Below are 16653 nucleotides of genomic sequence, written 5' to 3'. Positions count from 1 at the left end.
AAAGGTGTTGAGGCGCTTTCCAACTTCTGTCACTGTGGTAATACTTGTCTGTGTTGCAGGGTCAGCAGGACCCTGTGGAGGGAGACGAGGCGGACAGGGGGGCCGATGGAGCTGGCGGCCCGGCGACCGGCGCCGGGACAGTCGCAGCAGCTGGCGCCACAGCTAGTCCGGGAAAACAGTCATCAAGCAGCGAGCGCAAATCCAAGAAGGAATCTAAGGATAAAGACAAATGTGTCATTTTGTAACATAGAGTGTGTGTGTGTGTGTGTGTGTGTGTGTGTGTGTGTGTGTGTGTGTGTGTGTGTGTGTGTGTGTGTGTGTGTGTGTGTGTGTGCGTGCGTGTGTGTGCGTGTGTGTGCGAGTTTGGCGCACGAGGAGACACTAACAAGAGGATTTGCTTCCCAAACCACTGGTGCCTGCTATCCTCTATCCTCAGCCGACGTCAAGAGGAAGGATGACGACGACGATGACGACGATTTCCCCGCATCTTTTGACCCGAGTCAGCTGACCTTTGTTACAAGTTGCACAGTGCACTATATCCGTCATGGTGGCTATCGTTTATTAGCCGAAGACAACATCATCTCCACAAACACAAACACAGTCATCATGCTTTTCCTCCGCTTTTTTATTCTTGCTGTAAAAAGTAAAAGTAGACCTGCTTACCTGTTAAGTGAGCTGTTGATGCCAAGATGAACTTTTTCTGCACATTGCCATTTTTTTTTAAACGTTAAAAGGGATTATTCTCCACAAGAGGTATTAGGGCTACACTAAAGGAAAAAAAGAGAATAAAAAGAGAATAAAGTCATACTAATCCCATCATAAAGGTAGAATTGCGAGAATAAAATCTAAATCTAACATGAAAAAAACATATACATATATAAAAAAGGACAAAATAATATTACATAATAATATTATGTTACAATATTCATAGTTTATAATATTACTACTTTTGAATTTACTTTATTATCTGCAAGAATTAAGGCTTACTAACAATGTTACAACTTTATTAGGGTGATATTACAAGTTTTGGCTTTTACGCTCGCTTTTTCTTACACTTTTTGCAACTTTTTGAACCATATTTTTTCCCATTTTACATTACGACATATGTCTTATTCTCATTTTCCATTTCATTTGCAATATGACATTTGTTACCTCATCGACTCACCCACTTTATTCATGTCATATTAAGATTATATTCTCGTAATATATATATATTTTTTTAGTTTCATCACATTTTGCCTTTTTTTTCTTTTTAACATTACAATTTATGCTAAAATTATGACTTCATTCTCCACACAGTTTTTTGTTCTTTTTATATTACAACCTTATTTTTGTCATTGTTCATCTTTGTTCTTGGTTTCTTGTATTTATGTCCCTGTGATTGACAGGTGCCCCAAAGTTAGCTGGAAAGGGCTGCAGCCCATCCATGACCCTAATGAGGACAAGTACTTTTGACCAAAAATGAAATGAATTGGTAATGTCCCGCCCCCCCAAAATGGGATTTTTTTAGTAATATTGCAACTCTAATCTTGTAAAATGATGACATTTTTTCCTTTAAATGTTACTATATTTTTCTCTCTGGGTGGCCCTAATACCTAATGTCTGTTGAAAATGAATTCTTTATAGCGCTTTTTTGTGTTCTGCAACTGAGAAGGCTATGTTTTGGTGATGCAACATACAGTACATACAGTGCATACTACATACATACTACATACATACAGTGGTGTGAAGTGTTTGCACCCTTCCTGAGTTTTTTTTTCTTTTTGCACGTTTGTCACACTTAAATGTTTCAGATCATCAAAATAATTTCAATGTTAGTCACGGAGAACACAACTGAACACAAAATGCAATTTTAAAATGAAACTTCAACCTATAGTACATGGTCCTGTGTGAAAAAGTGATTTCCCCCTAAACCTAGTAGTATGTGGTTGGGCCAACTTTAGCAGCATCAACTGCAACCAAGCGTTTGTGTTAACTTGCAAATGAGTCTCTTAGATCACTGTGAAGGACTTGTGGTCCACTTATCTTTGCAGAATTGTTGTAATTCAGACACATTGGAGGGTTTTTCCAGCATGAACCACCTTTTGAAGGTCATGACACAGCATCTCAACTGAATTCCGGCCAGACCATGACACTACCACCACCATATTTTACTGTTGGTATGATGTTCTTTTTCTAAAATGCGGCAGAGGTAATGGGACACACACCTTCCAAAAAGGTTCAATTTGTCTTGTCAGTTTACAGAGCATTTTTCCAAAGTTTCTGGAATGTTGGAACATTCATGTTGGAACTCTGCCATTCAGGCTGTTTTTGCTGTCTGTCATATAGTGGAGTCATGAACACTGACCTTAACTGAGGCAAGTGAGGCCTGCATTTCTTTCGATGTTGTTGTGGGGTCTTTTGTGACCTCTTGTTGAGTTGATGTGCTGTTGGGGTAATTGTGGTTAGTTGGAACCTTTCTGGGAATGTTCACCACTGTTCCATTTTTTTTTTGCCATTTCTGGATAATGGCTCTCACTGTGGTTTGCTGGAGTCCCAAAGCTTTAGAAATGGCTTTATAACCTTTTCCAGATTGATAGATCTCAATTAATGTCAGTTATATTTTAACAGGGATTGCAATCACTTTTTCACACAGGGCTGTGTAGGTTGGATAAAACTGCCTTTGTGATTTGTATGATGATCTGAAACATTTAAGTGTGACAAACATGCACAAAAAAATAAAAAACAGGATGGGGTCGAACACTTCACACCACTGTACATACTGTACATACAGGTGCAGCTCAATAAATTAGAATATTGTGCTAAAGTTATTTGATTTCAGGAGTTCAGTTCATACTAAGAGACCAATTAAAGGCTCAGGAAGTTTTTGTAGTCCATTTGCTTAACCAGTAGTTTACAATAGTGAACCTTTTCACAATTCTTGCATTTTTTTAAAGCTGGAAATAATCATCCAAATTATTGATAAATACATAGAAATATTTCATTGTGTGTAGTGAATGTATAAAACGTTAACACTTTCTGATTTGAACAACTGAAATGAATGAGCTTTTTGAAGATATTATATTGGGAAGCACCTGTGCATACAGTACATATACTCAGTAACTATGTTAACACTTTGGCCTTACCACAGTGTGTGCATTGTTGTGCTCTGCTCATTTTGAATGTGTTCCCTTGTGTGGTAGTCAATTTGGAGGATGACCAAATCTTTTACACAACCAGAGTTAAGGACTTTTTTTGGGGGGGATTGAATTGAGCGACAGACATGAAGAGACAGGCGACATCGCACCCAGACACACGTTAATATTTCTTTTCTGCAAGGTCACCTTCATAGACATTTGTGAAGCTGTAGCAATACACATAAATGTGCGTTGTCTACAGGCCATATTGTACATAGTATCTTATACAGGAAGTAGCTGAGACCTTTTTCTATCTACACATTCCAGTCGGATGCCTTGACTCATGTCTTCTCTTTGTCGTCCGAACAAGCGAGGGAGGGAGAGTGAAGGGGTGGTTGTCACGGTGAGGTCTTTGCAGCTCTTGGAAAATGGTGTCGGCTTTTGTGCAGGCGTTTAGAACCCATCAGGTCGGGACAGCTTCCTTGGAGGATGACACAGAGGCGACAGGCTACCTACTGTGAGGAGTAACTCCTCTCTTGAGCTTTTTTTCTTAAAAAAAAAAAAAAAATGTACATGACGCCTTATGACATTTGGACATATTTTGTAGGACAAGTACAAGCAGAGCAGTGTGAGACAATCCATGCATGTGAGACATGAACATCGGAAATACTCAGGCCAACTTTTTTCTGAAGGGATGCATTCAAGCTGGAGGGGTCTTTTTCAAGCTTTGTATGGGGGGTATGCAGTTACAACTTGAAGTATCTCTGCATGCATACACACACACACACACACAAAAGATTTTATTTAGACAAAATGAAGGAAAAGTTGACCCTCAACAAAGCTGCTCCTGCATGTGTTCATGTGGACTACCTAAAAAAATACTCAAACCTCCTTTGAACAGGGTTTTACTTGCAATGAGTATAAATATTCAACACCCCGCCTCCCCCCAGTTCCGTAAATACATCTACAATTCAGTTGAATGACAAATTACTGCATTGGTAAAATTATATATAAATGTGTAGGTATAAAGAGTGCACCAAATCTGTCAAGACATCAAGGGCGCCTCCCATGTTTGGTTCTTTTCAGGTCACCCCCCCCCCCCCCCCCCCCCCCACACACACACAGATTTTCAATTTCAGGGCTAATTCCAACATGTTTGTTTTTTTATTCTGCTAAAATCAGTTGCCTGGGGGTTTTGTGCCAAAGATTTACTTTGGAATTACGGCCAAAAACATTCAGATTTTTAATTTCCATATCTCATCAAGAGATTAGATGCATTTTTTTCCTCTCCACATTTCATTGTTGTTGAACGGTAAAATCACTGTTGCACACTACGCCTTGGAAATCAATGGAAAATTCTCTTTTGGTCAAAATGACAATATGTACATTTTTATTATTTTATTCCCTTTTAGCTGCGAATACCACAGCGAGTCAATCGCATGAGAGGCTTTGGCTTGGTTTTTACACCAATGACCTTCCGGGTACAACCCTGACCTGAAACTGAACCCATGCCCTCTACCATGAAGGACGTGTGTACCATTACACTATCAGTTCATTAGTATTAAATACAAATGGATAATATAATGGATAATTATAATGGATAAATTACCTTGTGTGTAATGGTAAATACTGCTTCCTTTCAAGCAAACGGTGCGGGTTCAATTCCCAGCCAGTGTTACATCACTCATGCTATAGACTTGTAATAACCCTTGACAGGATAAGACAAAAACTATATGCTTATTTATCCATCTGAGGGAGGGGGGTACACACCATTTAGTTCAGGATATGAGTTTTTTTTTGTACCTTTGTGGTATATATACTGTTAAAAATGTGGCATGGGGGGGGCTTTTTGTATTCCTTCTATTCAAGTAATCACGTTACATCAGCACAGTCAAGGTGGCTTACAATACAGTATAAGATGGATTTATTTACGCAAAGGTGATCGCATTGGTGTGGGTTTGTCTTTTGGATAAGCGAGCAGAGGCTTTTTTTTTTATTATAAATGGTTATTCCTGATGTACCACTATCCTATCCATTATTTGGAGTATTTCCTAGTCAAATGTGTTTGTTTCACCCATGACATGTTGAATTGATGAGGAGTATATTATTGTGTAAACGTGCTTTCTTGTTTGCCTTGTATACAGTGATAGTGAGGTACATGCTGTAAAATGTGTATTTGGACACGTTGGAACTTAGTGGTTGTCATTTGGTTTTTGCACTGTCACGTTAATATGCACTAACAGCAAAGCAACATACCTCATTTTGTATGGAACACAGCGTGTGCAAAGGGCCCTTCAGGGGTGCCTTTTAAAAGCAGACTAATGGCCACAAGAGTTATCTAGACTTGGTAGCAATCTTACAAGCCAGCTGAAAATGAGTTTAACATTGTGAAAAGGGCTGTTTTAATGTTCTGGCTTTTAAAGAGCAACTTTGCAGAATTTGTTGCAACAGATTATGTCCAGGTTAGTTGAAAACACAACCTAAGTGCTGTACACTTCCGAGCGAGAGACAGACACACGCACACACACACTTTTGTGTTGCATGGAAAAATGTTGACAGAAATGCTTTCTTGGCCATAGCAACATGTATGACCTTTTTTTCTCCATTTCCTGTTGTATTCAAACATGGGAGGTTAACTCATTTGTGCTGATATCATTTTTCCTCCATTTACATCAATGACCAAATAATGTATGTAGCCTTTCACATTGCAGTCACATTATGTAAATGGTGATATATATATATATTTAACTAAATGCCTTATAGACGAGGGACATTCAACCGGATTAGAATTACCAATAAAAGATTTAAGAGCAATCACCAGTTGTCATCCTTTGTAACAATCAGCATCAGATGCTCTATGGAAGTGTTTCTCAATTCCCTGTCATTTTCCACACCAGGAAGAGAAATGTTTTCACGCGCCCCCCGCTTTAAAATATGAGAAACTGATATCTATTCATTTATCTGTACTGTACAGACTGAACTTGAAACTGAAATCAGGAAAATGCAACAAGTGGAGCGCATACAAGCGCATTGAAGAGTAAAATTGCATGTTGAGTACTATGAATTTGAAACATTTAAACATTGAAAGCTTGTCCCCCTATTTTAGAAGCACTCCTCTATGGTAACATGAAATGTTTTATTTTGGATGCTCGAGTCCAACTAAGTATGAAAGGTAATGCAGGCATCTATGTTACAGCTTTAAATTCCAGGTTTTTATATAAAACATTCATTGATGTGCTACAGAGTGTAAAATTACCATTGTACACATGACTGCCTTCATTCAATTGAAAAATAAAAAAACAAGTTTAAAAAAAAAAGGTATTTACTATATATTGTGTGACAACTGCGGGAGAAATGGGGTTGAGAATGTGACACCAACACTGTCTGTACAATATGCTCTGAAATACAGTTAACTTGCACACAAATCTGTTGACTGGTTGGTCAGACAGCAAAAATGGCAAAAAGTAGTTTACAATTAACATTTTATACAAAATAAAACTGGGAAAGCATTGTTGTGCCACCTAAAAGCTATTTGTTATTCTAAAAAAGGAAGCTTTGTCCACAGTTTGAATTGTTTTTAAGTGGCAGGACTTGGTTGACGTTAGAACGGTCGAGAGGTCTTGAAGGACTTAAACCCGCCTGTGTTGCCACCACTGGAAACAGAGCTGCTGGTGATTTGTACTATCCGACTCATCCCAGAGGAGTGACTGCAGGGAAGAATAGACCAGAGATTGGGGGGGTGTCAATAAATGACATTTCACTAAAAAGTAAGCAATCTAAAAATCTGAGGGGGTTTTACCCAGAAGATGACATCATGCTTCCCCGGCTATTGCTTATCCTGCGGCTGTTCGAGAAGCTTCCGCCTTGGGAAGCCGAGCCTCCGTTCCACTCCTTCCTCATGGCTTGCTCCCTGTTGTGACGCTCCACCACCACCTGGCGGCCTGAGTTAAAAGGCTGCAGGGACAGATGAGCAGTCAGCCACAAGTCTTCATTAAAAGGCACACCACAGCGCCAAAGAAATGCATTGCGTTGCAAAGACATGTAAACAGACCTGATCATTCATCACCATCGGTCTTCCCCCATCCCGTTCATTAAAAGAACCCCTCCCTCGGCTGACGGAGGAACCTCCTCTGAGTGAGGTACCAGGGCCATCTCGGCCTGAGCGTTCTGCACGCATTCGCATGGGTCCACTGTGCAAAGCACAACACCAAGAGTAAGTGGAAAGCAACAAGAGTGAACGTTAGCCGCCAGTAGTCACAAAAGTAGTTTTTGGATACCGTAAATCCCCTTTGTTGGCATTCATACTGGCTTCATTCTTCCAGCCGTGGCCTCCATCCCTTGGAGAGCGGGGGTGCGACATGTTGCTGGACACTCTGTTTCCCACTGGGCGATTGTGCATGTGAATGGGCCGTCGCTCATCTCGATCCCTGCGGTCAGTGTCGCGCAGTTCAGTGCGTGAAGAAGACTGCTCGGCCCTGCGAACCACTTCAAAATTTTTGGGGTAGCGATCAAAGCCAGCGCCGGCTGTCTGAGGGGATGGGCGGCTCTTCTTGGCTTCTGGCTCCCCTTCGAATTGGTTACGCCTGGAAAGAAAGAAGCTTGCCTTAAAAAGGCACTAATCCTAATTCCATGTAACGTCTTTCTGCTGCTAACTACAACAGAGCAGCACATTTTCAACTTCTGAATCCTGAATGATTGAAGAGGTTTACCTGTCATATGTGTTGGGCTGCTCGACACCCGCCTGTGGGAAACGACCCTTTTCACGCGGGTTGAAGGTGGAGAAGCGATTCTGCTGCCGGTTGAAGTTAGGGCCCTGGTTTGGACGCCCATCAGACACATTTGATGGAATCTTCTTGTTGCTGTTCCAGAACGTATTGTCTCTCCGACTAAAATGTCAAATACAAACATTGTGGATTTATTACTGAAACATTTTTGTACGGATGTAAAAGCATTTTTTAAGTAAGCTTTCAAATCAGTGCTTCTCAAATAGTTTCATTTCAATGCCGACCTACCAACATGAATAAACGGATAGTACTGAACATGCAACTTGACTTGCATACACTTGCATGCTCTCCATTTTGTTGCTTTTTCCTGGTTTCAGTATCAAGTTCAGTCTGTACAGTACAGATAAATCAACATATGTTTCTCTAGTAGTTTAAATCGGGAACGTGTACCTTGGGTGGGCATGACAATAATTGAGAAGCAAAGCTAGACAAGTAAATTAACTTTTCCTGTGTATGAAACATAGTTTGTGTATTGCAGTCTAACCACAAATGGCAAAAAAGTGTGCATACCTCTGTTCAATATCACGACCTCTTTTGAGATTCCTTTTCTCTTGCTCAAAGCGGAGGTGCTCCTGCTGCCGTCTGAGTTCCTGTTCACGGACCATTTGTTCTGCCTCCTTACGCCGCTCCTAAACAAAACGACACGCACACAAAAACAATGTTAAAGATGTGTGCTATTAAATTGAACAATCAGGACAAAGGCACTTCAAATCTAGTATAGTGCAGACGTAAAAATGCTTCCAACATGCCATGGTAAAACTAAATGATTAGTCTGGCAGCCATCAGATTACAGTCAAGCAGGAAGTGGTTCCAAGATATTTAACCACCATTAATTCCTTTCCTCCTCAGATGAAGTTCCAAAAGCAGGTGACTTGTGTACATACATGCTCGATGCGGATTCTCTCTCTTTCAAGCTTTTCCCTCTCAAAGCGCTCCCTCTCCAATTTTTGTCTTTCCATCTCCAGCCTCTGCCGCTCACGGAAGAGGTTCTCCCGCTCTTCACACTCTCGTTCCCGGCGCACCTGTTCCGCAATTTCACGGTGCCTAAAAAGGTAGGAAAGAACAATTAGAGACGCTAATGATATTTGGCATTCTGCAAATGCAAATAGCCACTTTTGTCAGATCCTCCAAGACCCAGTTAGTGACTTGGCAGTCAAGGTGAATTATTAGCTTATGACCAATGAGATCAACATTTGTTAACTTGTCAGATTCATCTTTGTTGGCCATGTATGCCAAAAGAAGTTGTTGCCAGTAGTTACAAAAAAGCAATAAAGCAAGAGCAGATATGTGCAAACATTGCAGCAAGTGCCATATGGCACAACAACCATGCTAACCATATGCAGCACCATTCTCATACTAAATGGCAGCATGGCGTTCTCATCTTATGCATTAATCATCAAAACAGCGGTGAGGTTTACTGCAACAGGTGCACTGCAATTTGACATCAAGGCCAGGAGCCCAGTTATGAGTTACTCAAATGCCCCGCCTTTTCGTCTGCTTTTAAGCAGACTCTTACATTTAAAATATGAAGTGTGGAAAATGGGACATTATGTTTTGGGGACGTTTTTTTTGCGGCCTACATGCATATGCATACAGTGCAAGCCGTATTGAAAAACCATGGTCCATAAGGGCGGATTGTCTCGTGCAAGGTGGACTAACGCTTTGAGTTGGACAGTATCTTGCTCGGCCACTTCAAGTGGTAGAACACCAATTAATCTTTCTGCAGTCCATTGATCTCTGTGCAAAACTGTAAAGCCACCTCAACCGGCATCTCTCGATGTGAAGAAGCAGCGGCTCTACTCCTCCACCTTATGGAGGAAACTCATTTTAGCTGCACTCTCATTCTTTCTGTCACGAACCAAAGCTCATGACCATAGATGAGGGTGGAAACATTGATCGACTGGTTAAAAGAGCTTTGCCTTCTGGATCAGCTCTTTCTTCACCACGCCTGTCTGGGGTACAGCGACCAAATTATGCCCAGATCCGTCTGTCGACCTCACAATAAACTGCCATGTGCATGCGTGTCTGTTTTCCTCGTCTCTCACCTCCCAACAGGGAGGAAGAGAGAGTTCATTCTGTGGGCTGAATTCATCATCTTGGGATGTTTGTTCCACAGAAAAAAGGCATGAATGGAGTGGTCAGTCAGTCAGTTTATCACATACAGAATCGACTACTGCAACAGTATTTTCTATGGTACAACATCCAAAACCCTTCACAAAATGCAATATATTCAGAACTCCGCTGCCCGCCTCACCTCCACCCGCTCTCGTGAACACATTACCCCTGTCCTTAAAAACCTCCACTGGCTAATTAGTATAATTAGCAAATTAGTAGATTTCAATATATAGTCATATTAAAAAAAATATTTTCTCATTTTACTTTGCTTAAAAATAATGTAAAAATCCTGTCTCGCCCTCGTACACCAAAACTTGTGTATAGTCTTGTCTCATCAAATGAGTCTTGTGACACACCTACCATTTGGCATTCACCTTGCTGCCATGCATTGCATAAATCGTCTCAACCTGGCCCAGCATGTGTGTTGCGAAATGTGTTGATTGCGATTCTGTGTACCTGCGTATTTCTGTGGCCCTACGATAACGCTCCATTCTGTCACGTGTCTTCTGCTCCATTATCTTCTTAAATGGAAGAAAGCCTTCCACCTTAGCAAATGGCCGCTGTTTTTCAAACTGAGGAGGGGAAGTGGCAAGTTACACACATGTAATTATACACATTTGTAATTGTTTAACAAACAAAAAAATATACCTCTTCAGGAGGAATCAGCCATTTGGGACGCCTTTGAACATTCATGTTGACAAAGGGCTGGGAAAAAGAAGGAAGCTACAGCATGATGACATCCAGTGAATCAGAAAAGGTGTGTGCATGGGCATCAGAATACATGTGACTAGTCTTACCTTCTCAAAATACCTTGTTTTTCTAAAAGGCCTCATTTTCACAAAATTTGACTTTCCTTTGGTCTGATCAACATCCACTGTATCACCTGGGCTCTTTGGTCCTAAGCAAGAAAAATAATCTGTTAAACTGAGTTAAATATCTGATTTGAGCAAAATGACAAGGACTAAAACCTACGTCCACTGGATCTGTCATCTCTCTTTGAAGGACCCTGGGCTGAATTAGAAGAACCAGAATCAGATTTGCCACCTTTTGCAGCTTTTGATGAATCTTTGTCCTTTTCCGCTGATTTCTTGTCTTCTTTCTTGTGAAGTGGCTGTGATCTACATGAAATTGAGACCACCGTGTGAAACAAAACAACAAAGTTATGACATTTTTATTCAATCACTCACTTGGACAGCTTCATCCCTGTCGAACAGCGCTTTTCACTGGACTTGCCACCTGCTTTGTCATCCATATCAGTCTTTGAAGAATCTTTTTTAAACGGGTAATTTTTGGCCTACAAAAATAAACAATGAAAATAAAAACGCAACTCAACAGATAGACGAGCACAAAAAATGTTGTAGATGTTTCTGAGGTCTAATTCTTTAAACTTACATTTTCAACATAAATTTCCTGTCCATCAAGTTCAGTGCAGTCCAGCTGAGAAATGCACCGTGAAACCTCTGCGCTAGAAGACATCGTCACCAGGCCGTAACACTTTGAACCAGGGCTGCGTGCATTCGTTAGCACTTTGGCACTTAAAACCTATTAAAAAGAAATGCTGTCATTCAGACAATACTGGGCTAAAAGTGTCAATAAGATAAGTGATGGGGCCGATCCGAACGGGTTCTGATAATTCACAAATTGGCAATTTACGATACCAACTGTGGAGATTTCTGATACAGGGGCCATGTTTGTGCTTTCGTGTTGAGTATCCGTGAACATTGCTGTCTCCACACACGCACTGCAGCCGTCCTCTTCAATCACGCCCACGCACGCACTACAAGTTATGTTCGATGTTGTCCGACTGAAGCATCAGGTCAGCTATGTTTGCTGATAATTTTTTGGCATGGCTGCCACTGAATGTAACCTGTTTTGCTCAACGAACCACCTCATTCTTAAAGCGTCTGTAGACGCTACAATAATTAAAAAAAAAAAGTAAAGCAAACAGAGCTATGATATCTGAATAGTAGCTTATCTGCAGATATCAATATCAGAAGTGAAAAATTGAGGATTGGTGCTTCCCTAAAGACGCCAGACACCAAACGCTATCACTTACTTTCCCATATTTGCCAAACAGGTTCTTCAGATCCGCTGCTTTGGTGTTGAAGGATAGGCCGCTCACCCAAACGTTAAGAGAAGAGCTGTTGATGCTACTGCCGCTGCCGCCAACTGCTTTTCCCACAACAAAATCATCAAGCTATGGTTATTTAAAAGAAAACATGCATCAAAACTAATTGTGCAGATGTTTCTGAAAACATACCGCTTTCATCCTTTCCAGCTTTTCCATCTCTGTCTCGTGAAGAGCTACAAAGCAAAATTTGCCACAAGAAACGGCCAATGAGATTTAGCAAAGAAAATAGTCATGCGAAGTCATGATTAAAACCTCTTTCGGGAATATAACAAGACATTGTGATTTTCAAAAGAAAAAAAATCCTGTGAGCAAGGTGTAGATTTGACAATGTCTCAAAGGCTTCAGAGCTTTTCCAGTGGTGATGGGTCAGATGTCAGCCAATTTATTTCCTTGAATGAACTCTTCGGGTTTGTGGAACTTCAGTGAATAAAAACTGCCATCAAGGGAACTAATGGCGATTAAATGCTCTTCTGCCAAAAATGAAGGCTTAACAGCGCTGGAACAGGAAAAGTAACAAAAGAAATAGGGTTTTTTCGACTCCTGGGTATTGTTGCAATTTATGCCAAAAAATATATGAGGGTGAGCAAACAGCAGGATTGGGATCATCAGTGAACACTTCCCTTAAGGCCAAAAAAAAAATCTTGAGGCTAGCCACAATGTCGCGCTCTTATAGAGGTGAACTTGATAGTAGTATCAAAGAACTGACATAGAAAGACAAACCTCTTTGCTTGACCAGATACTCCTGTAGAGGAGAGGCCTTTCTTCACAGAATCCTTTTCTTCATCTCCCGCTTCTGCTTTCTTCATGGCCTCTCTGCTGTCCTTAGAGTGCTCGTCCCACGATTCATCATCTTTCTTACCATCTTTGTCTTCCATCTTCATATCATCTGGGCTCATCTCGGCAGAGGCCTCAGGCTCATCGGTACCCTTTTCAGCCTCTGAATCTGGAAGTTTCACATGTTTACCTGTGTCCAGAAGATCATCGCCATCAACTTCCAAGGTGATGGCATCTTCATTTTGGATCGACACAGATAGGTGATCATCCTCAGCTTCTTTAGATGAATTAATAGCTTCAGCAGCCATTTCTTCTTCAGACTCAAGGTCGGGCTCCCCATCGAAGTCAGCCTCAGGTTCTCCTTCAACATCGGGCTCAACGTCTGCGTCGACGCGGGGCTCGGCGTCAAGCTCAGCCTCTGCGTTGACATCAGCCTCTCTGTCGGGCTCAGTCTCATCATCTGCCTGTGGCTCACAGTCTGCTTTGGCCTCTTGTTCAGCATCTGCAACCCCCTCTGGCTCGGCATCTATATCAGCATGCACCTCTGGCTCGGCATCCGCCTCAGCCACCACAGCCTCTGGGTCTGGTTCGACCTCAGCCGTCGTCCCAGCCTCTGGCTGAGTGATGTCCTCGCAGAGTGCAGGCTTACATTTGCCGTGTGTACCATCATCTGTATCAGTTACATCTGAGGGAATTAATAAGGATACACATGGCAAAAACAACTTAACATAGGCATGTCGTATGTTTTCTTGACCTAAAAGTAGAATAGAAAGCACATTTAGTGTTAGTGGTCATCTAGGGGGCGTAGACACCACAGGAAGACACAAAACACACAATCTTCATTGAAAGGGCGTGTGGACTCTGTGTTCTTCATTTCCTTAAAGGCCTCCAGTTGAAAGAGACAAGTGTGTACTTCCAGGTGCCGCCCAAAAAGAGGGGCAAATTTCCTGATGGGAGACTGAAACCAGAAATCATGGAGAGGAAAGTATCAAATCATTCATCCTGTAGACATAGTGGTCAGTCCATTTGAGGTCGTCTGCCTCTTTGAAAGTAAGTTTCTCAAGTCCATCTTTCTGATGATCATCTTTCACAAGAGTCCAAAAATGATGAAATGTGTCCAGGGGAACCCACACAGCTGTGTGCATAACATGTCTCTTTAACCAAGTCTTGATGTTGCAGTCCAAGTCCCATTTGACTGTTACACCAACATAGGGCTTATTGCTCTTCTCTGCAGGAAAAAAGGCACTGCACTGATGTGTGTGGTGGAGCTTAATTATTTGAAGAGTCCTGTGATGTCCCATTTGCCTCTTCCACCAAGGCATCTTGATCTTTTAAAATGATCTGTAGACAAGCTGTCTTTCCAGCTTCAGGCCATGTCACACAAGGAGTGCTTGAATAAGAGTCCAGTTGACAAGAATTCTGTTGACTTCACATTGAGCTGTCCATGATTCCAGACAAAAATGTCAAGAGGAATTGGTGATTAGTCTTAATATGTCCGCAAATTCTTCAAATTGTTTTACGAATCATTGGGCCAAATAACCAGATCGCATCCTTTGCATGCTGTGACTCCCTCCAGTGATGTGGCCGTTGCATGCCAGATACAGTGGAAGTTTGTGTGCAATCCAAATAAAAGCCGGCACTTTAGTTCAACCCATTCCCACCGCAACAAATTTGCAAGATGGTTACAAAATTGCCTGCACAAGGAATCTCTGAAAATACTGAAACATTAAATGTGGAATTTTAGTGTGCTGTAACCTGGAAAAGTAAGCCTCTATTAAACTAAAAAACTAGACAAAAAAACAAACATGCAGAGTTTCTTGCCAGCATATGGACAAGACGTCATTTTAAAACACAGACATTATTGTGTCGGCATACATACCTCTTTCTGAGTCACATCCCTCCGATTCCTAAAAAAAGATTACAGTAAATTCAGATTGAAAGAAGTGAAAGAAGTTAAAAACAATAAAGTAGAACAATAAGGTGATTGTATCACTGTGATTTTTATCCTCAGTTTATATGCATGTGCTGATGTAATGTTGACCCATCACAGGTGTCCAACTCAAGGCTTGGGGCCAGATGTGGCCCAGCACATTGTATTATGTGTCCGCAAAAGACTGGGAATTATTTTGGTCAATTATGCGCCTCACTTTTTTCCTTCCAGAGGTATTTACACTTTCATTTTGACACAAAAAAATGTGTGTGCAGCAGTGGTTCCCAACCATGTTTTGCAGCACCCCCCTTTTGGAGATTAAATTATGAATGTGCTGCAGGAAACACACTTCTAATGGCGTACAAAGCAGTTCAATATCCCGCTGTAGATGATGGTGATAATGCCTGTGTTTGCAAGAGAGACGAAGACTACGACAAGTGCATCAGCTTGTTGGGTATGGTGGAGACAGACATCTGACCATTTCCGAGCCTGGCGACATCATAACATAGAAATTAAATGAGTGAATTCATTCCCATCACAAAGCTCAGGTCATACTGATGATTTTTCTCATTTACAGTGCATATTTATTACCATTTTCAAGCTACTACCTTTCGAAATGGTAATATCATAACTGAATATTTTCTTCAAAAAAATTCTTATGCCTAAAGGGCTAATAATGAAATCCCGGGAGTCCCGCGCCCCCACCTGGGAGCATGGAATTAAAGTAAACGGTATGCCGCTTACCTTGGAAGGCAGTTCATCTTCTGTGGTAGTGTCTATGTCCGAGTCCATTTTCCTTCCTAAAAAGTGGAATACAAGCCTTCACAATTGTGCTGATGTTATTGGAAAACACAGTTATAGTGGTGTAAACAAAAGACTACCTTTGCCTTTTCCACTTTTACGAGTAGATGTACCTACTGGAGAAACCTGCATTTCAATGCTGCCAGTGTCGTCTCCTTCATTTCCAATAGCCTGAAAGAGTTCAAGAGTTCAACTCGTTCAAAACAATCCAGGATAAATCATACCCACCCTAGTTACAGCATATTAAAATATAACTTTCCGTTTTATTTGTGTGACAAAAAGGTTAAGGCTTGTTCACGAACATAGCCACTATTAAATCAGCATACTTCTGATTCAGGGTACAGCTCTGGCAAAGACGGAAAAGCAAAACGTCACACGGCTGCGACAATAACTACTTTAGTTTTAAAAGGACAAATAATACGGAATAAAGACCACGTCTGACTACATTCGAATCGTCTGTCCCTCCTTCCAATACTTCGTTTTTAATCGACAAAAACAGTTTCACTGGTTTAAGTGTCGCGTTTTCTGTTTCGACACGGCTACTGTTAGCAAACGCGGATAAAATGCTATCAGTGAGCGAAGCTTACATTTTGCAATACTTGGCATCTTTGCGTCAATGTGTTGTGTATGGACACAAATATAGAATGTGTCTTTCTACAACATGTTCTGTCCTATATATAATATTTAATGGTATAGGTGTTTTAACCACATTCACATCGTAGGTTTGCTAGCTCACATGCTAGCAATTAGCTAACGGTAGCGAGTCTGCTGCGCATTCCTCTCCTTGTATTCTTATTTTAGTCCCACGCGGTATCGGTTATATTTACCCGTTTCAGCCTGGCGAGAAGCACACTCTTAACACCCGACGTATCCAAACATCTTCGTTTCAGTTCGGATTTAAGGTCAACGACCCTTAATTCTGACAATTTTTTCATAGCCATGGAAATGGCCCCCGACGCCATTTTACTGACTAACTTAAACTCTCGTGCGCAGGCGGACTGC

General features: G+C 41.3%; 2 protein-coding genes across 6 annotated transcripts in view; one reads left to right on the top strand and one right to left on the bottom strand.

The window, feature by feature from the left end:
• The window catches only part of mindy2 (MINDY lysine 48 deubiquitinase 2), a 22748-nt gene extending 16178 nt beyond the window's left edge, over positions 1-6570 (top strand). Inside the window, exon 10 of one of the 2 annotated variants that reach the window (XM_058089397.1) lies at positions 60-6570. In XM_058089397.1, the coding sequence (XP_057945380.1) occupies positions 60-245 (186 nt within the window). In that variant the 3' untranslated portion in view covers positions 246-6570. The remainder of the gene's footprint in view (positions 1-59) is intronic. The other variant, XM_058089398.1, reaches the window with a different exon arrangement.
• sltm (SAFB-like, transcription modulator) lies at positions 6239-16653 on the bottom strand. Of its 4 annotated transcripts, none has more exons than XM_058089392.1 (20): positions 16479-16653; positions 15732-15822; positions 15595-15650; positions 14800-14827; positions 12867-13605; positions 12276-12319; positions 12072-12187; positions 11408-11557; positions 11203-11309; positions 10988-11133; positions 10813-10913; positions 10664-10738; positions 10472-10587; positions 8785-8944; positions 8411-8529; positions 7826-8002; positions 7394-7699; positions 7168-7306; positions 6916-7070; positions 6239-6823 (listed from the first exon to the last, which is right to left on the bottom strand). In XM_058089392.1, the coding sequence occupies exons 1-20, from the start codon at positions 16611-16613 to the stop codon at positions 6718-6720; spliced, it is 3066 nt and encodes a 1021-aa protein (XP_057945375.1). In that variant the 5' UTR covers positions 16614-16653; the 3' UTR covers positions 6239-6717. The 4 variants fall into 4 exon arrangements, with proteins under 4 accessions (XP_057945375.1, XP_057945376.1, XP_057945377.1 ...); XM_058089393.1 differs by having other exon boundaries at positions 12072-12184; positions 16479-16652; XM_058089394.1 differs by having other exon boundaries at positions 10664-10720; positions 16479-16651.

The sequence above is a fragment of the Doryrhamphus excisus genome, chromosome 12, assembly GCF_030265055.1.
Source record: "Doryrhamphus excisus isolate RoL2022-K1 chromosome 12, RoL_Dexc_1.0, whole genome shotgun sequence".
NCBI classification, from domain to species: domain Eukaryota; kingdom Metazoa; phylum Chordata; class Actinopteri; order Syngnathiformes; family Syngnathidae; genus Doryrhamphus; species Doryrhamphus excisus.
Note: the sequence above shows the minus strand (reverse complement) of the source record. Positions and strands in the feature narration are given on the sequence as shown.